Source organism: Catharus ustulatus, chromosome 9, assembly GCF_009819885.2.
Source record: "Catharus ustulatus isolate bCatUst1 chromosome 9, bCatUst1.pri.v2, whole genome shotgun sequence".
Taxonomy (NCBI): domain Eukaryota; kingdom Metazoa; phylum Chordata; class Aves; order Passeriformes; family Turdidae; genus Catharus; species Catharus ustulatus.
Window position 1 is genome coordinate 22,359,655 of NC_046229.1, and position 25,826 is coordinate 22,385,480.

The 25,826-nt window shown below is 43.4% G+C and overlaps 1 protein-coding gene across 12 annotated transcripts in view; it reads left to right on the top strand.

The window, feature by feature from the left end:
- Positions 1-13,526: 13,526 nt before the first annotated feature.
- Positions 13,527-25,826, top strand: part of NTNG1 (netrin G1) — a 150,532-nt gene continuing 138,232 nt past the window's right edge. For 8 of the 12 annotated variants that reach the window (XM_033068148.2, XM_033068152.2, XM_033068153.2 and 5 more), the window contains exons 1-2: positions 13,527-13,763; positions 19,665-20,365. In XM_033068148.2, the coding sequence (XP_032924039.1) occupies positions 20,120-20,365 (246 nt within the window). In that variant the 5' untranslated portion in view covers positions 13,527-13,763; positions 19,665-20,119. Of the gene's footprint in view, positions 13,764-14,156; positions 14,438-19,664; positions 20,366-25,826 lie in introns of those variants that run through there. The other 4 variants (XM_033068159.2, XM_033068160.2, XM_033068149.2 and 1 more) reach the window with 3 other exon arrangements.

A 25,826-nucleotide genomic window follows, 5' to 3' on the forward strand; every position in this document is an offset into this window, starting at 1 on the left:
ATTGGCACATAGTAAATTGAGCTCTGGCAATAGCAATGCTACTGGGAAATAAAGATAATTAAGAAACATAAAGCATGCCACTCTTCTTGAACCCAGTTGGAATCTTGGTTTTCTGTGTCTCTCATTGTAGGATTATGAGCCTGGTTTTAAGTTTGTATTCTCATAATTTTACATAATCGACCATTTGCAATCTTTTATAATCTAAAATATCTAATAACTATGCACAGAAAGTGAGCCCTTTCCATAGTATTTATAAATATTTCATATGAACTGAAGTTAATACAATTTATTTATAATGCATGGGAGTCTGCAGTGGGTTTATAAAAATAATGTGTGTTAACATGCAGTCATGATTTAATAATCAGAGACTAATTTCTAAAATACATACGGAGAGTGGCTGGTTCCTGTAATTGGCAATAGGATTGAGAGGTGCAGAAATTGACAGATGACTGAGCTATGGTTAACATACCATACAGGGGAGAGCAAAGATGGCATTAACACAAACTTCATCCTATTCATTCCCTAATAATTTCAGTATCCACCAGAACAAAACTAGAATAGCTTCTTCAGAAATCCCCAGGATCAATTCCATACTCCTGCTAGCAACCATTGTGGTAGAGGATGACATCACACAGATGATGTAACCACAGTGCAATAAGACCATCAAAGATTCCCATCTGCTCAAGAAGCTGCCAAGAAGTCATTAAGCTACATGAGCCACTAACCATCTACTAACTAAATGATTCAAAACTGTTAGAAGGGAAGGAAAGTTCCACAGTGAGTGCCTCTCTCATCTGATACACTGAGGTTGCTGAAGCAATTTCCACACCACTTTGGAGTTCTACACAGCAGATGGGAGTGAAGAAGCCTATCTGCACGAGAAAATAGATGAAGTTATGGATTGACTGGAGAACATGCACACAGCTGAAATGAACCTTCTTATTTTGATATGTGGTGAATAAAAGGATGCAGAAATAAGCAAGCAGATGCAATTGATGGTGCTGATAAGAACACAGCTGCAATGAGACACCCACACACAAGTTATCATAGAAAGCCCCAAGGCAAGAAAATAGACTTTCCATGCTAATGTCATTTTTGACACACAACTCAATTAATTTCCCATATTCTTTTAGCAGCCTGTATATGAAAAACATAGGAAAAACAATTGTTTGTGCTGCTAGATGTTCATGTCTTCATTTGGGGGAGGGGAAAGGACCTTAACACACATGATTAACCCATGAGACCTCTACTGTAGTCATGCACATGCTTCCTGCCTGCAGTTTCAGCTGCACATTGTTTATTATTCATTATGAGACTAATCACACTTTCTATAATGCTCCAGTGACACAATTACTCTAGATACATTTCTTCACTTTTTTTTTCACTACTCAGCATCAATAAAATGTGAAATGTGTTAGAAAACAGTATTTCTAATGGCTTTCTTTTAAAATATATTTCAGGTGGTTCATGTCACAAAATGCTTATCTTTTGAACTCTCAGACTGTTGGGCTGTGCAAAACAGGGCCTTAAAACAAAATTAAAAGCCAACCAAACAAAAACCCCAACAAAAACTAGTCCAGATCCCTATTTTAAATCCAATTTTTAAATAAGAATCTGAAAGGACTAAGCAGCTCTTTCAGGGCAGTTGGGCCAAGTTTCTCAGAAGTAAATGAGCGTCCAGGCCACAACTTATGACATGACTTTAAACATTTCAATTTCCTACTGTAAAAAACTTTGTGTTATCTGTTTGGTAAGATAACCTACATATTTATTAACAAGAGAATGCAATTACAAAAACAGAAGAACCCTTAAGAACAAATATGAAATTATTCCCCTAAGTAAAGTTACTTACCAGCTTTAGCACCTGCAGTTATAAGTTGTATTGTCTCAGCTCTCCTATGAGTATTTATTTAGCACATCCTTCCTGCTGATTCCTTGCCCCATTTTGCCTGCTGGGGGTGCCCATTATGGAACATTTCAGCAGGGCCACTGCAGACTCCGATCAGAGCAGCACATTTATATTTCCTGTAAAAATACTGCTTAGCTCCATGCCACTGAATATATCCAAATATAATATATCATGACACTCTATAAAAAATACATTTTTTAAAAGTTGCAATATATACTAGTTGAGCACACAATGTTTCTCATTTTGGATATAATTTGTGATTTCAGACACCAGGTGAAGCATATGAAAAATGAGAACACGTATTTGAGCTTATGGTTTTCATAAGTCAGAAGGATATGCATGGCCAATACTTAAAGTGACAGCTGTAGCTGATATTGATTCTGATCTGCATGAAATGCTGGGCAGGGCTAGAAGCCATGGCAAGTTCCCCAGTGGGACAGATGCTAATGTCAAAACATGCTCACCCAGCCCTCAGCCCCTGAGAGCCCAGTCCCAGATCTGCAAACAAAGCTGCTGAAATCAAAGAGCCTGAGCGGGTAGATGGGCCAAAGGACACCAGGCAGGCAACTTTGAAAGAGCCAAATCTGAACCCTGCATCCACTGAAAGCAGTTGGAGTTTTACCATCAGCTGCAATATGGACGCTAGATGCATCCCCTTAGCATTTAACTTCTGATTTTGGAAACTTTTCTTACTTTCAGTCCTTTTTATGTGTTTGTGAATCATTCTGAAAAATATTAATTCTGTTAAAATATTTGCTTTCAGAGATCCTTTGTACCTTCTCTTTTCTCAGCAGACCATACCCATTCACCAGCTTTCCTCTCTTAAGAAACCCCAGGTTCTGCTTAATCTAGCTTTGCTTTTCTGAAATTACTTGTCTATTGTTCACAGTTCTTTTTAAGCTCTATTTTAAAAGTGAAACCTCCAGGTTCACATCTTTTTCTCTCTGTACATGCCTTTTTGGAGCATAATACAGTGAGTTCCCATCCTCTCAGGTCTTGAAATCAGTCCTTGGATCCCTCAAAATGTCCAAAGTCAGAGGACGGAATATGTGATGTTTATATAACATCTTTTTAGAGCATCAAGGAAATGAGGAACAAGAGACTAGGAAAGGGAAAGCTTACCCTCAGGAACTTTACTTTTAAAAGCCCTAGAGAGACAGACCTCTGAGAACAAACACAAGAAGTCTACAGAATGCCCTGCACTGCAGCCTGAGCTCACAGCCTGGCACAGGGCTGGTCTCCTCCTGCTCCTATTCATGCCAGTGGCCAAACTCCTGCAGTGGTTGCTCTGGGGCCTCTCCACTCCACTGTTCCTGCAGGGAATGACATCCCTGTCCTGAGGGAGGAGGTAGGGCTGAGAACCCCACACTGCTCTCCCTCCTTCTGCAGCCACAGACACCTGGGGCCCAGGACAGCCCCAGCACAGTCCCCAGCCTGCTGTCACACACTGCCCTGCACAACTGATGCATCCCAAAGGTCCCATTCCACCTGTGACAAACATTTGCCCTCCAGGTCATTTTTTCTTCCACCTCAGGTGGAAGCCTCACCAATGCATGGAAAGCAGAGCTCCCCAAGATGCCTGAGCATCTGCAGAAGCCTGGGTAATTAGTATACCCTACTCAGGTAAATTAGTGAACTTTTAGCACAAGCGAACACAATCATAATGATGTATATGAGAATAAATTTGTAAATATTACTGAGTAAACTTCAGATCAATAGATGTTTTACATACCAGAGTAAACATATAAACTTCACTGCCAACTTAAGCTTTTAATCATTTTATTCATTTGTGGATTCATTCATCTTTTTATAATCTGATGTATTGGTCTGGTTCTCCAACACAAAAACCATTATTACAGCAAATGTCGTCATTTTAATTTGTAACCAGTGTCCCAGAATTTTTCATGAATTAATTGGACAGTCTTGTACATTAAGTATAATAATAAATGTCTTCCAATGCAGGTGAAATTTAAATTTAAAATATAAATAAATGGTGTTGGCTATAGGAATGTGAATATCCTGATATTTATGTTCAGTAAGTACACAAGTCTGCTAGAGAAAGACAGCCACTAACATCATCTTGGCCCTGACACCCTCTCTAAGTACTGCAAGGCTGAAGGAATTGTGTATCTGTGTGAAAAAGAAGACAAGGAAATAAAGCCAGGACTTCTTTCAGATACAGTTTGGAAGAGCCATGCTGGGGCTGGAGAGCAGCACCCAAGGGCTCTCTGCCCTGGAGCCCACACCAGAGCCTAAGGCTCCCCTGGGTTCTCATAAATTCAGACCTTACAGGGATGATGAACCCCTGCCTGTCTAATCCCCTGGCCTAGGGAGCCAAGGGTAGCTTCCTCATCCTGCTCCTACTTTTCTGTGTCTGAAGCACCACAGGTGAAATTCTGACTGCTACACACCAGTTAGACGCCTCTTTTTTTTTTTTTTTTTTTTTTTTTTTTTTTGTTTTGGCAGAAGAGGCAGCTATGTGCCAGAAAGACTTAGATACCCTTCAAAAAAAACCTAAAGAACTCACATCATGCAAAACATTGCAAGGACATAGTGTCACCATCTGAATTCACAAGACAAATATTTCAAATCCAGAACAATTTGCAGCTTTGCTTTTACAAATAAGTAGATAATCTGTTGTTAGCATGAACTTGTAGTACAACGTAGCTTCCTCTAGAAAGTCAAAATATTATTTTTGGAGTAAAAACAAAACCACTATTTTTTTCAATGTGCACATGGGCATAGAACCTTTAAAAAGAGACTAAAGAGCAGAGCACCTTTTAATGTTATTCCCTCCAAAACACCATAAAATAGCATTTTGAAAGGGTTTGTGTAAGTTACACAGCTAAATTTTCACACACAAAGAAAAAAAATAAAACTGTTAATGAAAGTTCTTTCCAATATCCTGTTATATTGAGCATAAATATGGGTATCAGACACATAGATCATTAATTCCTATTGAAAAATGTTGAAGAAAACTTCAGAAATAAAAGTACTAATCTCATCTACCAATTTGTATAGAAAACCATACATCCAGTGTTTTGAACTACAGAAATAACTATATTATTGTTTACATATCTCTGATACTAATCATATTTCACTTTGCTAAAATCTGTTTTGATGTGTAGACCCTGTAAATAAAGCAATTGAACTTACCACACTCTTAGCAAGAGATTCAGGTTTTCAGTAAATGAAATGCCCTTCCCTAAAATCCATTACAAGCAAACTGTTAATTTGTAACTGCAGAAATCTGGTGACAATTACAAAAGGCTGTTGAAGTTACTGCTTTGCAGTAATATAGCAACACAACCATTTTCATAGCAAACCTAGTCAAACATTTAATGTTTACATCATTGTAAACTTGAAAACATAATTAGTGATCTATCTAGTCACCTAGAACAGTTGGATAGTGCTGCCCTTTACTGGTTCATAATGGTATACCACAAATCAAAACTAATGGCTACCTGACAAAACTGTGGCTCAGCCACATGAAAACTGAGTTTTCCCTACTCCTCCCTCCAGGACTTCCACATTCCTATCAAATGAACACCCACAACTGCCTTTTCATAATCCAAGTTTTCAATTAATAAATGCTTTTATATACTTATTTATGCCTGTCTCTGGGAGGGATAAGGTAGCTGTCAATACTATCCCTGCCCATTGCTCTTGTGTTTTATCCCATGTCAGAGCACTATTGTAATCCCCTCCTCAGTGTTAAATTATGCCTTTCTTCCATGAAAGAAATCCCTCAATAATAGAATAATGAATTTTTTTGCTGGAATGTTTCTATTCAATATTCAAATATTGAATAGATTAACAGTGGTATTAAATTATGTCTGTATTTGTGTAGGAACAGGTGGGATTAGGACCCAGTAGTTCTCAATATGTGGATTTTGCCCTGCTGAGGGAACAGAATATAGCTGGTTCAGCAAATGTCATAGTCACTGTGTCCAAACATTAAGTTTCATCTGGGAACTGAATTTAAATTAGTTGGTTGTTTCAGCTAGTTGTCATGTACATACTGAGACCTATGTATCTTTAAAAAAGGGATTTTTCCAAAGGAAATACATTTAGGATAGTATTAACAGCTAGAAGGTATCTGATGACAGATGATGAATGACTGCTAATTACTGTATGTATTATATGCAGCAAGTCCAACCTTAGATGCATAACTGAGACGAGAGCAGTGTCAGTTGTTCTGTAGACAAAAATAAGCAGTAGTCCCTGGCTCCAAGTCCTGACAAGTCTGTCTGCTAAAAAAAAGTGCAAGTAAAAGAAATATTTTCAAAATATAGAATCAAAAGATAGAACCTCCATTTCAAAAAGAGGCTCAATATTTTTTGACAAATAATCTATTCTTATTTATAGTATATTGTGTTTACTATTATATTTGAAAAATGGCTGAAGCTTGCATTGGTGCTGGCCATTTCTAGAGAACATTTCATTTTTAAAAGCCTTTTTGGAAGTGCAAAAAACCCTTGCTATGCACATTTTGGATCAATTGTATTGACAGCTGTACCCTCCGATCACCCATGAGGGTAAGTAGGCTCCCCCAGAACGCGGTTGGTTACAGCAACGTGAGCCTCCATGAAGCTCTACACGACTGTGTGTTTCCAAAGGAGTGTCTAGAATTTCTGGAGAAAATGCCCAAACACAAAAGGTGAACTGAGCAGAGAGAAATTCAGAAAACAGGGAATTTTGAAACTTTCCCTCCAAAGCACCTTAGACAATACCATTTAGTGAGTTAGTTGCTGTGAAGATGGCTGAGTCATCCCAGCCCAGTTACTCTGCACTCACCCTTCCTAGGGCACCTTATTTTCCTTTGATTAATAAGTATTGGCTCATGAATAGCAACTGGACTTTTATGATCTTTGTCTTCTACAGAATGCATAATGATAGCATGAAAATGCTTCAGATAAATCTCTTTCATCTTTTATTTCACAGTGGAATATTAAGGTCTTGTTTTTCTAAAAGGTTTGACAAATTTCTGAGGACCTTTATGTCACTCCCACTACTAACCACAACCAATGAAATGTCAACATAGACAAGAGCTAATGACTGGAAAACAAATACATAAATAAAAGGCCTTTACAAAACAGCTTAATAGAATATCTCATGTTTTGTCAAGCCTTTGGTTTTAGCGCATCACTACCTTTCCCAGAAAGCCAGCTCAGCCTAGTCTGGAAAGATGGTTATTTCCTCTGCAACACACAAACCACAGTTCCACGTGGCTTCCCTGAAAATGAGACAAACTACATTGCACCTCGTCCCAGAAATCAGTGCTAAAATACCATCTAATTTGTTAGCCAGGGTTCCTGAGCGCAGCCCCAGCTTGCAGCCAGTGGCTGCTGCCGGCTGTGCTCACCCCGCGACGAAGAGTAGGCACACCGAGAGGAAGGGTAGGCACACCGAGAGGAAGGGCAGGCACACCGAGAGGGAAGGGCAGGCACACCCAGAGGAAGGGCAGGCACACCCAGAGGAAGGGCAGGCACAGCGGAACCGAGAGCAGCCGCAGCCCCGGCTGCCAGGTGGGAGAGCCATTAGCTGCTGTACAGCCCCAAGGCTTTGTCAGGAGGGTTCTCTGCTACTGCTGGCTTCTAGGAAGTGATGAAACCTAAAAATACTGGACTCTGGAGGGAGGAATCAGTAAATGAAAGATGAGTGTACCTCTATTTGCTACCCTGCACCACTCCAGTATCGTGTTCTGCACAGCATCAAGCCATTGTCTGTCCAACTGCACGAGCGACTTTGACACCAAGCAGGTCATTTCCTTCTATTCACTGCAGAAAAGGATTGATACTCTCACATCTGATCTTCCCTCCTTTGCCGGGATTTTCTACATTTCTGTCTGTATTTTGTTTAGGATACAGCTGCAAAGATTTTTCTATTAGCCCTGTCACTTTTAAAATAATTATCAACTATTTTTCTTTTCTTTTTTTAAAAGTGTGAAGTATTTGTTAATTGCAGAGGAAAACATTTCATTTAATGACATATCTGTTCACAAAACAAAAAAATAGTGATTGAAAACAGAACGCATGCTGCCACTTTGTGAGACTCATTTACAGCACAGAAAGACCACTTTGGCAGATACATTTACGTCTATACAAGATTAGATTTCGCATTTACTATGTGCATGTGGCATATTATTAATTATTAACACCAAAAATAAATGTTTATGTTTGCAGAAAAACAAGCTGCTAAATTCTGAAAAAATATTGTTGAGGATTTACACATTGTGTCATGTATGTTATGTAAATGGGAACAGCAGAGATTCAGTATTTATTATTAGAACAAAACATTTTTCATTCTGCAAGTGGCAATCCAGGCTGTAATTTACATGCATCTCTGAATCAACAAGTACAATACCTAAGAACAACACCTTGTATAAAAAATAACTGACTTTGCCTTCTCACGGAGGGCTCATCTCATGGAAATTCTTTGCCTGCATTCCCTGGGGAGCTCCATGGGAATTACAAACACACTGCTCCCCGGAGACATGAAATGGTCCATTTTCTACCCCAGACCCGAGGAAAGAGTAATGGGGTCCCACAGCCTGCTAGCAGGAAACAGTCCCAGCCAAATGAAAAACGCTGCTGATGAGGTACTCTTTCTCCCAGATTTCATACCTACACTATTTCAAGATTTCAGATCCCAATGTCCTGATCAGAGAAGCTCTCAGCCTGAAGCATCATTGGGAAAGATCTCCTTACCCTCTAAGGGGAAAAAGTCATTATCAAGCTGTATGGAAATGGAGGCAGGAGTAGGATGACTCTCATATCTCTTGATGTAGTGTTTGTCAGTGTAACATCATACTCCCAGCTGGCTGCCCAGATTACCTTACTCAGGGGTGTGCCTCCACAGACCTTTCCCCATTAGCACGTCCCAGGCCAGCTAAACTGGGTCTATGGTGCAGAGTGCTGTGATGGCAGCTGTGCTCTATACAAGGCACTTGTGGCTGCCAGCATTTTTTGTTCTGTCACCCAGCCTGCTCAGAGAAAACCTCTCACAAATTACTGCAATGGAGGTTTCAGAGCAAGAGATGACAATTTTTTTCAGTAGCCTCCCTGTCCTCTGCCCTTGAGCTACATTGAAGCTTGAGCAGTGTCAAAACACTACATAGGGATGTCTGTGTATTCACTGCTTCACTGAACAGAGGTCAGGATTTGTCCCCTGCCTGTACAAATCATAGAATCCTTCAAAGTCCAGAGCTGGTTTCTAGTTCCAATCCTGCTGACATGGACAGGAACACCATTGCTAACAACCTAAAAGAGGTTGCTCAGAGCACCATGCACTTCCTCCTTGAACACTTCCAGAAGGGGGCATCTACCACTTCTTTGAGCCTCGTGTTCCCATGCCTCAGCACCCTCAGAATAAAAGATTTCTTCCTAATACTTATTTTAAATCTATCTTCTTTCAGTTTAAAGGAATTTCCCCTTTCCATATGACTACATACCCTTGCAAAACATCTTTCTTCTAGTCTCTTGCTGTTGGGCATCCTTTGGGGACTGGGAGGTGCTATAAGGTCTCTCCAGAGCATTCTCTTCTCCTGGTTGAACAACTCCAACTCTAAGAACTTTTTGATTTGTCCTTTATCTAAATACAATTTTCTAATCATTTTGCTGTAAGCATTGGAGGCACTAAAGATGGAAGCCCAGAACAAGACTCAAATTCTAGACAACCAATTGATTTTACAGAAGGTTAAACTACTGTAGGCAAAGCAGCAATTAAGTGGACAGACGAGCTCTGCCTCTGGGAGAATCTGCTGCTTCTTACCATTTCTACCCCATCTCGGCTCAGCAGTGGGAGGCAGGGGCAAATTAGCACTACTCCTGCTCTTATCTCCTGCACCTTTTGCTTGCTGCTCTGCAAAAACTCCTTCAGCAGGTGACAAAAGAGGTCAGAAATACATATGCAGTGTGATGAAGGAGCAGAACAGTACATGGAGCAGTGGTTCTGCAGAGCAGAGATGTGCAGAAGCACGTAGATGCTCTCTGCATAGCAGGACCCTCCCTGCCACCACTCAGCCCCAGCAGCTGCACCCACTGCCTCCTCCCCTCTGTCCTGCCAGGAGAGAGTGTCCTGCCCCCACCATGATCAGCCTCTCAGTTCTGAGGTCAGGCCCCAGCCACTGCATCACATCGCACCTGCATTTTTCACTGTGGCCCTCAGCCATCACCATGCTGAAACACTGAGCTCCAGGCAGGGAAGCTCCCTGTGTCTCTGGATCCATTTCCAGGGACAGCTGCTACTTCAGGCAAAGCCAGGTACTCTGCTACTGCTCATTGCAGCAGTACTCTGCTGTGGGGAAAGGCACTAATAAAATAATTCTGCTGTATCATTAGAGGTCAACTTGGACTACAGCAAGTAATAAAAGATTCATAATGGCACATGAGGGGATGCACTAAATAGCCAAACCACAGCTTGAAAACATGCAAAGCTTGTTTAGATTTAGGACTTGGTTAAAAACTTGCAGTTCAGCTGGTGTTTCACAGAAATTTTGCAATCAGCGATATCACTTCTGTACCAGCAATTTATGCTGCTTCTAGTATAAATTATGCCTTGTAGCAAGGAGTGTCCTAATAGGCATAGGTACACCCATGTTCAGGCCAGTAATCAAAAATTAATCCCTTCCCTGACTCTGTTAGGGGCCAGTGCCAGCTATTACTGAGAAGACATACGAAATACTGCTGGAAGCACTTTCAAGATAACACTTTCCCAGTGTTGTGACTTTCCATCCTTTGGTATTTTACAACTGGCTAAATCTTCATTTTAGTCAATTTCTAATCCTGCAGTGGGACCTGCAGTGTTTTTAAATATTCCTTTCAAACTTTGGTTAATCTTATCTTCTGTCTACATATCAAATCTGCTTTAGGAATCATGCTAAAGTCCAGTCTCAAGGTGCTGTGACAGCGAGCTGCCCAGTTCATTTACATGTGAACGATCATTACTCACTGCTAAAAGAGCTGTCAGAAATGTAATACAGGTATTGGCACAGTATTTTCAGTTTGGTTATAAAAGCACTGTCTCTTGTCCTTTTAACTCCAGCTTATGACTCTAAAAAGAAGAAAAACAACACAGATAAATCTCTAGCTGCTGAATTCCATCTGCTTTTCTATCCTTTCAACAGCCTTTTACAAAGAATTTAAATCAGCTCCCTTTTTTCTCATGAGCTTAAAATTTGGCTGTAAAGTTTGGCTACATTCTCAGACTAGACTTGATTTTTGGCCATCATTTTTACCAGTAAGGCACATCTAATCTCAGACTTGGTGACATTGCACTCAAACCAGATGCTCTGGCTTTGATGCAAAAGAGGCCAATACCATTAGCATGAAGAAGTTAACGATATTTGATGTATCAGATGACTCAGTCCTGCTTTTAATCTTTGTGGCCAACTAGTCCCATCAGGCAAATAAGGGTCTCAGGAGAGAGGCCAAAGATTCTGCACAGAGGAGAGAAAACTTCCAACACATCCCTGGAGGTGAGGTTTAGGGCATGTGTCCGGAGCAGCACAAGGTGCAGAGCAGGTGTGTATGGCTGTGTATGGCACACCCGGCTCAGCTCTCCAAGTACACCATTGCCAGTGACATTGCTGTGACATGAAGAGCCACATTCTCCACACTTGGAAAGAAGGCATCCTCTCCGAATTCAAGTCTAAAGCAAGACAACACTCCTCCAGTGCTCCCAAACCACTCCCCTTGCAGCACCTGCGGACAGCCGATCCAGCCTGGCCCAGAGACAAAGGCACCACACCTGGAGCACCACGAGGCAGAGGAACCCCACAGCTGTCACAGGCAGCAGGGCTGGTCCCTCTGCATGTGCCACTGCAGCGACTTGGCTCAGTGTGTGCAGTCTCCTGCACGTTGCTGTACAGCCCACCATCTGTCTAGCAATTAGGAAAACAACCCTTTTCTTCCAACAGCGGTGAAACTCTGCCCCTCTTCTTTACAAAAGGTCCTGTGGAGCATCGACGCCTGACATGCTTCCAGTTCAAGTGGGAAGAAAAAATTACTGATTTTCATCTTCTATCCTTTTGTACCACCTCAGGGACCTGGAGGCTGAAAACAAAGCAAGAATTGCTTCTGGGGATTGAAAATCCCCGAAGCTGATTTTTTCCCACCCCTTTGATCATTCCTGGCTTTCCCATACAGAGAACTTTTCCATGAATGTGGTACCTGCACGTACGGCCAGAGATTCCAGAGAATGAATGGAAAGGCCAAAACAACACCACTGCCCACACAGGGAAACAAAACCTGGGAGGAACTAGGTGGCATCTTTTTTTTACTTTGTTGGGTTACCTGGTTTAAGGGAAAGAAGAAAACTGTCCTTCCTAATGGCTCCTGCCAGTTATTTCCACAACCTACCAAATTCCATGGTTCAAATAGAGAACAAATTTCTTACTCTTCCAGAAATCCCCTGCCTCATTTCATCTGGTTACCTACTGGCAGTGCAAAACGCCAAATTTTGTCAACAAAATATAACGGCACTGTTGCCTACATAAATACATTTAACACCTCTTAACATGCAAAACACGCAAACAAACGATAAACGCAGCTTCTGAGCGTTCACAATGCAGCCAGTGTCCCACTGCCCAGCGCTGGCAGCTGCAGTCGGTCAAATTCAGTAACCAGGTAGTTGCCAGGAGTAAGCGCAATTCCTGCACGGGACTCGCTAGTCATTAGTTTTAGATACGGTTTTGTAGCTTGGAGAAATCTAAAAGGGAGAAGTGCGTGCGCCTTTCCTTTAAGCGACAGAAGTAGAGGGCGTGCAGGAGTGAAGGAGAAAGCACAGCAGAACGCGGAGACGGGGTGTTCGCGTCTTTCAGGAGCCCCGAAGGGCCGGCGCGGGGCGGGCGGTCACAGCAGCACCACAACAGGACAAGTCGCGCTCCCTCCCTGTGTCGGCGGCACTTCGGTGCTGTAGGGAGAGGACGAAGCGGCGCTTCCCCGGCGTGCCCGGCACTGCGGAGGGACCCTCGGGCGAGCCGGGCGGGACGCTGCCCTGACCCTGCAGCCAAGCGCGGCTGCGGCGGGGCGCTGGGTCAGCCCGCCGGGCTCGGGGCTCGGACAGCAGCAGCACGGACAGCACCTCCGCCTGTGCCTTACCAGGCTGAAGCCGAAATAACACGGGAAAATTAAGGCTACTCCAGCGGGCGGGGAGCGGCCACAGCCCGGCCGGCGGCTGGGCGGCTCCCGCTCGGTCCGGAGCGGCGGGTCCCGTCCCGCTGCCCCCCCCGCGGGGCAGGCGGCGCCGGCGGAGCGCCCGCGGGGCGGCGGGGCGGGGAGCGCGGCGGCGGGGGGGCGGGCGCGGCGGCGGCGCTAGGGCCGCGCGTTGCGCGGGCCCGGAGGTGGGGTAGCTGCCGCCGCCCCGCTTGCCGGCAGTCGCGGCGAGGTCGCTCCGAAGTGAGGAGGCGCTGCCGCCGCCGCCCCCCGAAGTTTCGCCGCGCCGCCGGAGCTCTCCGCGCCGCAGCCCCGGCCAGGGCGCGCTCCGCTCGCCCCGCGCTCCATGCCGCGGACACCGGCGCCCCGCGCGGGGCCGCCCCCGCCCTGAGCGGCGGTGGCGGGCGGGGAGCCCCGGCGGGCAGGACCCGCCCGCCGCCCCGCCGAGCGCCGGAGGAGTGCGGCCGCCCGCCCGCGCCCCGCCAAACTTCGACGCCGACAAGTGCCTGGGGCCAGCCGCGGCCCCGCCGAGCCGCCCCGCGACCCTCTGGAAACTTTCTCGGGGAAGAGCATCTCCCCCCTCCTCACGCCCTCCCCGCGGCCCTTCATGCCGCCACCGAGGGAGCCCCAGCGCGTCCCAGCCCCGCGGCGGCTCCGCGCCGCCCCGCGGTGAGGCTCGGGCGGCCCGAGCCCGCAGGGTGAGTAGGGCCCGGCCCCGCTCCGGGGCAGCGCGGGACGCGGGGGCTGCGCGGTGCGGGCCCGGTGCGGTGCCGGGGCTGGGCGCGGGGGTCGCCCCGCCGGGCTCGGGCCGCCGGCCGCGGGCGGATCGGCGCGGGCCGCGCGCCCCCTGCCGCCCGCGCGGAGCGGAGCGGGCCGGGGCTGGGGACGGGCTGGGGCGGTACCTGCGCGGTGCCTCCTCCGCCGGAGCTCGGAACCGGGAGCCGGAGCTCGGACCGGGCCGGGCCGCGCCGCGCCGAGCTGTGAAGGGGCGCGGGCGGTGGGAGCGCCCTGAGGCAGCGCGAGCCCGGAGGGAGTGCGAGCCCGGAGGGAGGGGCGCGCCCCTCGCCCCGCAGCGCGTTCAGCCGCGGTCCCGCCGGGCATCGCCCCGCCGGCGAGGAGCGGCGTGCCGGGCACTGGTACCCAGCCTGGAAACTGCTCCTCCCTCGCTTCGGAAATTGCAGGCGGCTTTTCTAAACATTCACACAGAACCCCCAAAGAAAACCCCTCATGGCGGTGAGCAGCGCAGATCAGCTAAACGCGATAAAGCAGATGCTTTTCTACTCTCAAAGTTGGTGCATGTGCGGTTTTGGCCTCTGATTGATATACTTTTATTGTTCTGCAATCAACTTTTCAACATTCCGGATCTGATGTGGTAGGAGCCAGCATTACTTCTACAGAAATGTTAGCGGAGACAGTGAGTGGAACAAGCGGTGGAGATGCTTTTAAAGAGGGAATAAGTCACTGTCTTGCCTAAGGACAATGCGGTTGAGCATGAGAAGCTGTGGCCTGGGAAGCCCGTCAAAGGGAAGAAAACCACAGCAGAACTTCCCCTGGCTTGGTTTTTGTTGTTGTTGTGGTGGTAGTTTGTTTCGGGTATTTTTCGTTTTGTGGTTTTCATGTGAAAACAATAAAGGTTGATTTCTGATATATTTCCGGACCTTAAAAGGATGATTACTAGAGAGTTTCAAGCAGTTAGTGGCAGTGCTCTCATGGAGTTATGAACTTTGTCTCAACCTTCTGACACTGATAAGCAGCACCAACTTTCTAGCTATTTATGTAAAATACAGCAATAGTACAGAACATATCCAGCAATGGGTAGGCGTTCATTTTTTGAGCCTAAGAACTTTCAGTTAGAAAGTCATCAGCTCACACCATAACTTGGAAGCTCTGTAGCCTTATACCCTGGATACACTGTGTGATGAGCATGCATCACTTTATTGAGCGTGAAGAATCATTGAAAAAAAACAAAAACAAAAACAAAGCCTGTAACTGCCCCAAATGCTAACTTAAATTCCCAGAGGAAAAACTTGCAGAACAGATTGAGGCTAGGTACAGAGATATTTAAGGCAATAAGCTATGACCACAAAGATGCCAGAGGAAAAAAAAAATAGCTATGTACTAAGGCTCTAAAATTTGAATAGCTGAAATGTTTTTTACTCCATATTCTGACAGCTGATGATACCTGGCAAGTAATGGCAGTGGTAGTATGATGTGTCAGTCAGCAAAGAATAATGTGTGAAAACCAAAAGTATTTCAAGTGTAGTGCCAAATCGCAGGTTTTTGGTAGCTGTATTTTGTTTTCTTTAGCCAATAGCTATTGATATTTTAAATTTCTCCTGAGGCAAAGAAATCTTTTTCTGCTAAATAGTTAAATAAGCTGGATAGGAATAGAACCTAAACTTTGATTGGAACAGCATTTGAGGCTAAAGACACCAGAGCAGTTGCTTAAGTATACTGCATTTCATACAACTATTGACAGAAATAATGTGTATTAAATCGTTAAATACGGGTTCCTTCTTTGAATAGATAAATGATTTTGCCTTTATACAAGGGGTTGGTTTGTATATTTACTAGGTTCTCAAGTTACCTAGGTGTAGCATGGCATAAAACACGAGGTTAGTAAATGTAAATTGCATGAGGGTTAGTTTTGTTTTCTAATACACATTGTTTCCTATGTCCTAAACTGGTTTTAATAATTAACAACTGGAATGAAGGCAAAGGAGCTTTTTACTTGGGCTTGATTGGACACATTCATCTGCTTAAGCGGTTCGGGGTACAAACTTGAAACATGTTTCCTTTGGAAAAATCTGTTGTGCAGCTGCCGCTGTCGGGAGGTGACAGCCGGCACTCCTTGCCTTGCCTCGCTGTTTGAGCCAGTTCTCCTCAGGCAGTGTGGGATCCCGTGCTGGCTCTTCTTCCTGCTCGGGTGTGCTGTGGGGTACACTCGACCCAGTGCACGGTCAGTGGCGGAGGTGGGCACTGTTTTATTGCCTCCTTCATGCTCCTGTGGCTTGCCAGAGAGAGAGGCCCAAGAGCCCATCCCTATGGATCGCACCGGGACCTCATGCAAGACACCCAGCCTCTGTGGTTTGTGAGGAGAGTGTTATTGGGGAAGGGGGTGGATTTCCACAGTGATGGAAGGAGGCAGAGGAGGAGTGTTTGCTAACAACCCCTCATGAGACCTGAAGCTCTTCCCTGGTGCTGATTCTGCCAAGATGAATTTTATCTATTCTGTAAAGGGGGTGTCTCCTCCATCTGCAGAGTTAACAGGCTGTGTGAGGTGTGACTTCCCTACCTGGAAAGGGATGCATGTGCTCAGAGCCTGATTTCAGTCTGGAGGTCAGCTGCATGCCATTCTTCTCAGTGGCTGTGGCACACTCACCTGTGGCCAGAAGGAGTGCAGCCGGAGCAGCGCTCCGAGGGGAAGGCAGCGAGCAGATGTGGCCTTTGCAGCAGTGCTTCCTGGTGTGCTCCATAGTGCAGAGGCTGTGGCACAGGGGAACGTTCACGGCCCCAGCGCTGCTGCCCCGCACAGAAGACGCCGGGAGCGGTGTGCTCTGGCTTTGCTTCCATCAGCTGGAGTTCTCCCGGCAGTTCGCCGTCCCAGCCAGCAAGGACGTTGATCCCTCTTTGCCGTCTCCATGGCCCCCAACGCCCAGGGTGTGCGACTGGCAGGGCAGAGGGAATCAGACTGTAGTTATTCCTGCTTTGTTTGATTACCTTTCCCTAAGGTCAAATGCACAACCGTTACAGGGGACAAAAAGCCCTATTGCTGCGTGTTGCCCACAGCTAGAGGCTCATCCTAAACATCTGGTACAACTGTAAACTTCATAAATGTTACTCTAAATGGTTTTTTTACAAAGTAATTCGAATAGGTATGTCCTTAGCCATAGGGCACTGAAATGTAAAATGCATATCACGAGTGACTCTGCAGGAACAAACAAAAGCAAGACAAATTGTATAGCTCCATCAGAAAAAAATCCTGGCAGCCCTCAGCACATGATCCTTAATGTGCTTTGGTCAATATCTTTCTCTATATCAATGGAAGCTCATTAAAAGAAGATATTGCAGACTAACTGAGCCATGCCATGCCACTAGTTCTTGCCAAAGCTTGACATTTTTAATACATTAATAATATGTCTGTAATGTAATGGAAAACTATTAATCAGAACTGGTTATATGCCAGAAATTTAAGCTATAATTGGCTGCTTCTTGTCAGGCAGGTCTGTCGTACACGGCTACAACTGCCTAATGCTCAAATGTCGTGCACTCCTCTGCACTTTTTTCTTGTCAGTGCACTAAATTCAATCGATGTTATAGTCTATAATTCTGTGTAACGACCATCATTATGACTGGCTTACTTTAATGAGAATTCGTTATATGGGAAGTATTTTAGCACAGTGTGTTAAGGTAGTGGCTTGTTTCACATTATTTAGTCCTATCCAGTCTTGTTTATTAGAGGGTCTGAGTCTCAGCAGTTATAAAAGGTTATGGGTAACTGAAGAACTAGAAAGGAAGATATTAAAGAAAACAAACTCTTTTTGTCTGACTATACAAGCTTGCAGTCTAAAGATAATTAAACTCAAAAACTTCTTATATCTACACAGAAAACTTACATTTATTTATATATTTACTGTTTATTCCAGCTATGACCAAGCCATCTCCAATAAAGGGCATTTGATTTGCCATAAATTTAAAATAATTTGGGGCCTCTTCTAGCAAGGAGCTGTTTCCCATTTTCATAGTGACATAGTTTCCCATAAGCCTAAGCTAAGGGGTCTTCAAAATAGTAAATACTTCAAAATAGTAAATACATTGGGAAGGAAATAGAAGGGAAGGAGTGTCTTTAGAATGACATGGAAAGTGTTCTCAGAATTACCAAATTCCAAAATAATATGCAAACACTCCCACTGAAAACAAAAAAAAAGAATGTAAGGTTTCTACAAACCAACAGTACTACCCAGCATGCTTCTTAAAGAGATTTAATTTGGTCTCAGCTATTTTGGCTTTTGTGTCAAATTCAGATTTGAAGCTTAAATGTGTTTGAACGAATTGAGAATTGTTAGTGCAGGAAAATTCAGATATTCTTTGCGTATTCTGATAAAATACATGTGAGTTGTATGGTAACACTTGATAAAATGAATATAATGGAAAATTGCATTTACGTCCATACAGCAATTATTGTAAATTACTTTGCTATGGAAACACAATTCAACCATCTGTTGGCATTTCATGGTGTCTGTAGTTTAGCTCAGTTTAAGATGAAGCATTATTTAAATATAGGGAGGCTGTTTGGGAAGAGCTTTGAAGATAAGTTTTGAAAACGTATATTCCCGACGTGACACGTTAAGGAGCTTACCAGGTCACACACCTCTTCCCGTGGCTGTGGGGTGTAGGAGGGCTCACCACACTGGGCATAATTTAAAGCTAGGAAGCAAAGTAGGCTGCAGAAAGTGGCGACTTACGGTTGTTTCTCAATATCTGTCCGACGGGGCTGCCTAGATTTTAGCATCCAGACAAAGGAGGTGTGGAAGTGCTGCGGCATCCAGCTGAAATCTCCTGCCGACAGCCCAGCGCCCCGACTCTCCAACCTCGGGTGGCACAGGCTGACACAAAGGCACTGCAATTCCTAGCTCTGGTTCTCCTTGGCCCTCTTTAGGGTACTTACCCTGTCTTTGCAGTTCTCCTCATACAGAGTTTGGATTTTCTTTCCTACATTATTTAGGAAATGTACGTTTGAAGTTGCTGTGATAACATTCTAGCATTTTATACCTGTAATTGTGGGATTCTGGTGCTACCAAGTGAGGGAATTTCTGGTTGTTTTCTGAAGAGGGGAAAGGGCATAAATCTGCTGTGAAATAAGTGCTGAGGACTCAGGTATAGCCACCCTCAAACCTAAGAAAATAAGGGGGGGAAAGCATCGTTATAGTAAGCTACAAAATAAGCCATTATCTTTTTCAGTAGTTTGTTATCAATGTGGTCAGTAAATCACAGTTCAAAGGAAAATAAAAGGGGAAGGCAAAGCTCTTGCAATCCGAATGAGAAGTACCAAGGAAATTGAATTGTACTTGCCATATCATCATTTTTCTTAAAATAATAATAATATAAAAGAAGGCATTTTTAAATTCAAGTCTTTTGGAGCTCCATGAGGTTCTCTTGCCCAGAAATTACCAGCATCTGCTAGCCCTGATGCCCACGTCTGTGTCACTTTAATAAAAACCTTGCTGCTGCTGCCCCACAGTGCTGGTCTGCCTGCTCCCTGCCTGCCTGCACCATCTGGGCCATGGCTGAGTTCAGTAGTTTGTTCTCCAGTTTTGCTGGGGTGAGAACACAGTTTTGGAAGCAGGAACCTCTAACTCACTTGGAACATTATAAATCTGTCTTTGTTAGAGTACAGTTAAATCCTTCATGTCAAAATACTTTCCACTGTGAGTGATTTTGGTAGTTTCTTCATTCGAGCACGGAACCCACAGTAAAGGTTATCCATATTGTACCAATTTGCTTTATATTGCATCAAACCTCCAAAATGTCAACATATCGTATATTTTGTAATGGATTGATTCTTGAACAATAACTCTAATTTTTATTGTTTCTAAAAGGGTGCTGGTGCCAGAAGAAAAGGATGATTGATGGGAAACAGACACCAGCCTATAGAGACTCACCTTCTTCCTTCGGATACTGATTTATCAGTGTGTCCAGGCATCCCCTGCAAGCCCTGACACAGAGGATCACTCAGGGTTATCGACAGCGTAGCAGAAGACCTGCAACTTCACAAATTATTATCTGCTGTTGGACATTTTTTACAAGAAGCCCTGACAGATAAGTTATAAGACGAAGGACAAGCGCTGCATGGCTGTGAAAGGCTGTCATCAGGGCCTGGGTGGCTTCTACCAAAGTCTTTAAACATAGTGAAAAAAACATCCTATCCTAATGCTTCACGTTTGAATTGGAACCTGTTTTATAAATATATACATATATATGTACATATAATCTCTAGACTGCACGTACGTCAGCGCTGAGCATCCTTACGAAGCTGACATCAAAGGATTTAGAAATGTATTTGTCAAGATTCCTGTCACTTCATGCCCTCTGGGTTACTGTATCCTCCGTGATGCAGCACTACCCTTCTGTGTGGGGACACTATGACGTGTGTAAGACTCAGATTTACACAGAAGAAGGAAAAGTATGGGATTACATGGCCTGCCAGCCAGAAGCCAGAGACATGATCAAATATGTAAAAGTGACTCTAGATCCCCCAGACATAACATGTGGAGATCCTCCTGAGACTTTCTGTGCAATGGTAAGGCAAGCTTTTCATTTTGTTTAATTAGGAGGGATATATTTGTGATAGATGGCTTCAAAAATAGAAGCCCTAGACTGCACATGAAATTATCCAAGAAAACCTGCATCATAATCCAAATGTGAAAGGTTCTGCTGTACAAAACTCTAAGCAGTACATTAAGCTGAGCAATGAGTTGTTCTGCTTATGGGACGTAACTTGACTTTATCTGAATTCAGTCTCTCTACAGCAACTTTTAATGTATCAAAAGAAACCAACATAAAACTCATATTGCACTAACCCATACCTGGGGTGGCCTTCGCCTGATCAAGAAAGATTTGAGTGAACCAATTCCACTAAAATCAGTTTAATGCATCATAGCACAGCATAATTAAGCATAATTTCCAAACAGGAGACCAACTGAACTCAAATTACTAAAAGCTTAAAAAATGGTGATGGGTGTTGGGCTGTTGAAGTTCTCCCAGCTCCCCAAGGAGCTGCAGCAGGTGTGTATGGACAGTGTAGCTAAAAACACCTCCAAGCTCTAGCAACTACTCTAGCTTTCTTCCTATCTGAAACTGTAGGCATTCAAGCAAACTAAGAGAGACCAAAGCTCCTTATTTTACACAGTGCTAAAATAGGCTGGGTTTGGAAATGTTTGGCTTTTCAAGTAAATGCATAGATGTAAGAAACCAGGCAGACACTGTGTATGTATATGCACACATACATATATTTATGTGTGTATATCAAGTGTTTGACAGATCACACTGTAAGAAGTTTCTTCAGTTAAAGGAGATCTTTAACTTGTACCTAACTTGTCCTCACACAGAGGATTTCTTTTCTTTGCCATTGAATATTTCTGTTAAATAGTGAGCGGAAGAGCTTGAGTTCCTTGACTAGAAACAAAACATGCACACTTACATCTGGCAATACAGCACTGGAAACATGTACCACATTACCTACATTATTTAGGTTTGAAAAACCAATGAGTTTTGGTGAGTGAGGTTATCACAACTGAGAAAAGTCTGCAAGATATTTGTTTGCCTGTGTACAAATCATCATTGCTGGGTGACAGCATCCCCACAGGAAGGAAATTTGATTTTAAATGCCTTGTGGCATCATTTTCCACCACTACTGTTCTGTAAGGAGTTCAGATCCAACCACACATACATTTAGGCATTATTTGCACGCATGCAGCTGCTTTCCACGTACATTATGGTAATAGCCACGTGATAAATTGCAGAGCTACATGAATAAATTACATTCACTATGAACCTTTGACTGCGCCACTTGCTCTCTGCCCACTAATCCATCTCTGCTGACATGTCTTTGACACTCTAAACCTCCAAGCAGCTTCAAGCAGCCACTGTTTAAAAACAAATGGAAGTCACATGCCCCACATAATATTGTCTTACTGGCTTTTGTCCTTCATCTTGAAATACATTTCTTTCCTCTGAATAGTAATAGCTGTGATTTAGCACTCAATAATATTTAGTAACTCATCATGTAATGCAGAAAGTTGTTCTTTTAATAAAACAAAACAAACAAACCTGCCCATTAAAACCTGTTGCTTCTTTTTAGTGCAGATAAACATTGCAGCAGTTCCTATCTTAAGTAATTATGTACATTTCTGGAGGTCTTTGTTATCAGTATGCACTCTAGTTAGTACAACAACTTTAAACATAAAACAGCCAGGCAAACAAAAGACATTTTGATTAAGTGTTAAAAATGGTGCCAGGAAAACATTTGACCACACCAGGTCATCAGTGCTGTGATGTGGGATGAAAGTTTGCTTGGCAGTGACCTGAGGTTACAGCTGGAGCTCACTTGCAGCTCAAGCCTGTGAGATGCAGATGGCCACCAGAATCTTCACATGAGAAGCAGGGAAAAAGGAGCAACTGGGGAAGAGGGAGAGAGAGCACACAGAATGAGAGTCTGTATTTAGCTACACAGGTGTAGAGTGACTGACTCTTACATGATAAACTGTGGAATTTGTTTCCAGGATAGATGTAGATTGTACATACACACTATATTTAGATATGCATTGGTAATGGCTTGACTTGGCTTGAAACATAAGGAAAATCACAGAAATATTTAATGTTGCTAAGGAGCTGCCCATGGCTCACAGCAGAGCATTCTCATCCCTAAAAATGCTTCATGGCTATCTGTACTATAGATACCTGAGGGAATTAGATACTTCCTTCAAAATGAGGATTTATATATTTTGTAGGACTGAGCCTTTGGCATTTTAGAGATCTCTTATTTTTGTGTTCACTTTTAGTTTTAGAAAATGAGTTAAGAAGATAGCACTGACATACTTGGAGAAAGTGGGCAGTGGAAAAAAAGAGTTCTTTCGTGTTAGGCATGTTCTTGTGCTAAAAAATCCCAAATTTGAAGTGACAAAGATGCAAAGGTTTCTTTTCAGCATGGGGAAGTGCCAAACTGGCTTAGACAAATGCTTGGTTTTCTTGCAAGTACTCGCTATGTGCCTGCTAAACTGTACCACTGTTTTGTTATTGAAATCAGGTTAACACTGACTTGGAGAAGAACAGGGTCTTTTCAGCTAGTCTAATAATAAGCAAGGGTATCAGCCAAGTCTGCTTCTGCAGGATGACAAGGAGGTTGAAGCAGCCTCCTGTTTCATTTGCATGTCAGTTCCCTCATCAGGCTTACTAATTTTCTGTTCACCAAATGGACTAAGGTACTAGCTGTTGAGTCTCTGTCAGCCTTCAGTGTAATATAGATTAGATCCTTGAAACAAACCAGACTGAGAATTTCATTCAAGTCCTGCTGGGAGATTATGGTAGAATCTAAGGCAGTCTGTGAGAGTAGCTGATAATAATCTGCAATAACATACAAAGCAGCCATGAATTGCAATGTGTGCAAGCATACAATACAGAGGAGATGGGTGGTTAAATTGGCCCCCTACTTATTTCTGCATATTCCCCATGGTATTAAATGTTCTTATGAGCCCATGATGAATTTGTACTTAGCGAGCTTGTTTAGTTGACAGACTGAATAACAGGAGTCTTTGCATATGTAAATTCGTTGCAAAATATAACAGCCCTAGTTGGCAGCTAAAGACAGCATTTGGCAGCTCACCACTTGCAGGTATCTTTGTGGTGTCCCCCCAGAGCAGCATTTGTAGGTATTATGGGGAGCATGCAACAGAAAAACTATCCCACAGTTGCTTTTAGACATCTATTCCGAGAATAACATTATCGTTTCTGGTGACATTCAATATTGACAGCTCATGAGATTATCCTGAAACCTCAAACCCCTGGAGTCCTACAATTATGATTATGTGAGATTCTCAGCTTTCATTTAAAACATCATCTTTATTTCCTCAGTCCTCCTGGTTGCAGGGAAAAGTTTGAAAATGAAACCAAGGAGCTCAAAAAGCAGAAGTCAAATAAATAGCCTTCCAAATTATTATTTGTTTAAAATCTCATCAGATTTAAAGTCTTTCAGGATTTGTACAGCTTGGAAAGGATTTTTGCTCAAGAGGAGAGATACAAAAAAACCCCCAAAACTTATAAACAAATAAGTGGCTAAGAGCAGTGGACACTTACAGTTTCTAGATGGATGTGGAGTTGCATGTATCTGTAAGGAGGATGTGAGAGCATCCTTCCAGAATAATCAGCACTCCTCCTGCCTGTGGGATATCCAGCAGTGTCGGGAAGGGTTCACTGGTCACCTCTGGCTTCCCTGTCCATTTTAAAGCAAATCTCTAGTGTTTCAGAGTGAGGTACAAACGCTGGCAGAAGGTGCATGACTGCTTTCTGTGGTATTCCTTTGAGGAAATTTGGACATCTTTTGTCAGTCACAGACTTGGACTGAACAGCGCAGTGTTTGAGCCAGCGTGACCCCTTCCTGCAGGTCTGTAATTTATGAGCTTGGAGCATTTGGCATTGCTGAGTGTGTCTGGTGTCATATGCTTGTACATGGATGGCCTGGGAGGAGAGAGGAGAAGAGAAAGAAGCTATACACATTTTCAGGTTTGAACTGCAGGTTTCACTGTGCAGAGACACTAAGCAAGTTTTGAAGTACCCTGGTGGTGCTAGTTCTGGTGGCCTGCAGCATCTCAGTGCAAAACAAATCTGCTTGAAATCCCTGGGAGTAACTAACAGTTGGTGAAATCTGCTTTCCTCTTTGTAAGAACAATTCCACAATACTCTGTCCAGTCATAAAGAGAAACAAATCTGACTTCTCACAACCATCACCATCTTTTGCTCTACCAGAACAGTGTATAGGTGGCTTCTGGCTTTCCTTCTAAAACATGTGCCAGCTATATCCCTGGCACAAGTGTCAGGAGCCTGATGATGCTGCTCACAGCTCAGGGACCCTGTCACCCCAGTCCCACCTGCCCTGCACGTGGACTGGCCCCTCTGCTGAAATCCAGCCTTTAGCATGGGGCTTGCATTCAAACCTGAGCCACGATTACTGAGCAAATTCATCATCAATTTGACCAGGAGACTCCTAGTGGCTGTTGCTGTAATTTGCAAACTAGAGACGGGTTTACCTTACCGACCTGCTTTTGCAGTTCAAATGGCAACATGAAAATATAATTTTCTGTTTGTGTTTAGACCTAGACATCATAACACCATCCCAACAGCTAAAATTTGATGAAATTATCAATTATAGTTGCCTGCAGCTTATTTCCCTCAGAGGTTAAACAGAAGCTTGAAAAGGAGCCTGTGGATGGGAGTCCTGTGCATTTGTACAATTTATAGAGCAGAAATGCTGAAGACAGTAGAAATTTGAGCCCTTGAGTGCTCTGTATTTCATAACCACTCAAAACTAAATTAAGAAACAAAGATTATTAAAAATATTCTGCACATATAATTCTGGCATAATATTATGAGGTGGACATTACATTTTTCCCTCTGAGACTTTCAGTATCATTAATATAGCATTCCTTTAATTACAAGTAGGCTCATATTCCTTAAAAAGGGGGAAATACTGTGTAGCACAGATAGTGATACCAGTATTATGTTTACTGAAATAATTAAATGAACAGATACTTTTCTGAGTAATGGATAAATCACAATGTGAAACAAAAATTATTTTTGAAAGCATTTTGGCATTCATACATATGTTCTCAAGTGAGGCATCTTAAAACAGTGTTGTGCAGTATCATTAAGACATGCTGTTAAGAAAAAAGCTTTTTTATGGGCTAAATTTGAATAAAAATAAAGGATTCTAAATTCTATCTGTATAATCTTACTAGATAGCATGGGGTAGAATGGGAACAAGAAGTTAAAGATGAAGCTATTGCTGCTGTCTTGTTTAAAGCGCATTTTCATAGTTGTATATTTTTAAAGTATGTACAACTCAAAGTTAATGCAGATTTATTTGCAACATCTGCACTCATCGAACTCTTTGGGCACATACAATTATTACAGCTGGCACTTTGTCATTGTAGGAGAGCACCTCACCCTTCAGGGAGCAGGCTGTTTATTTTGGTGCCTCCTCCTAAATT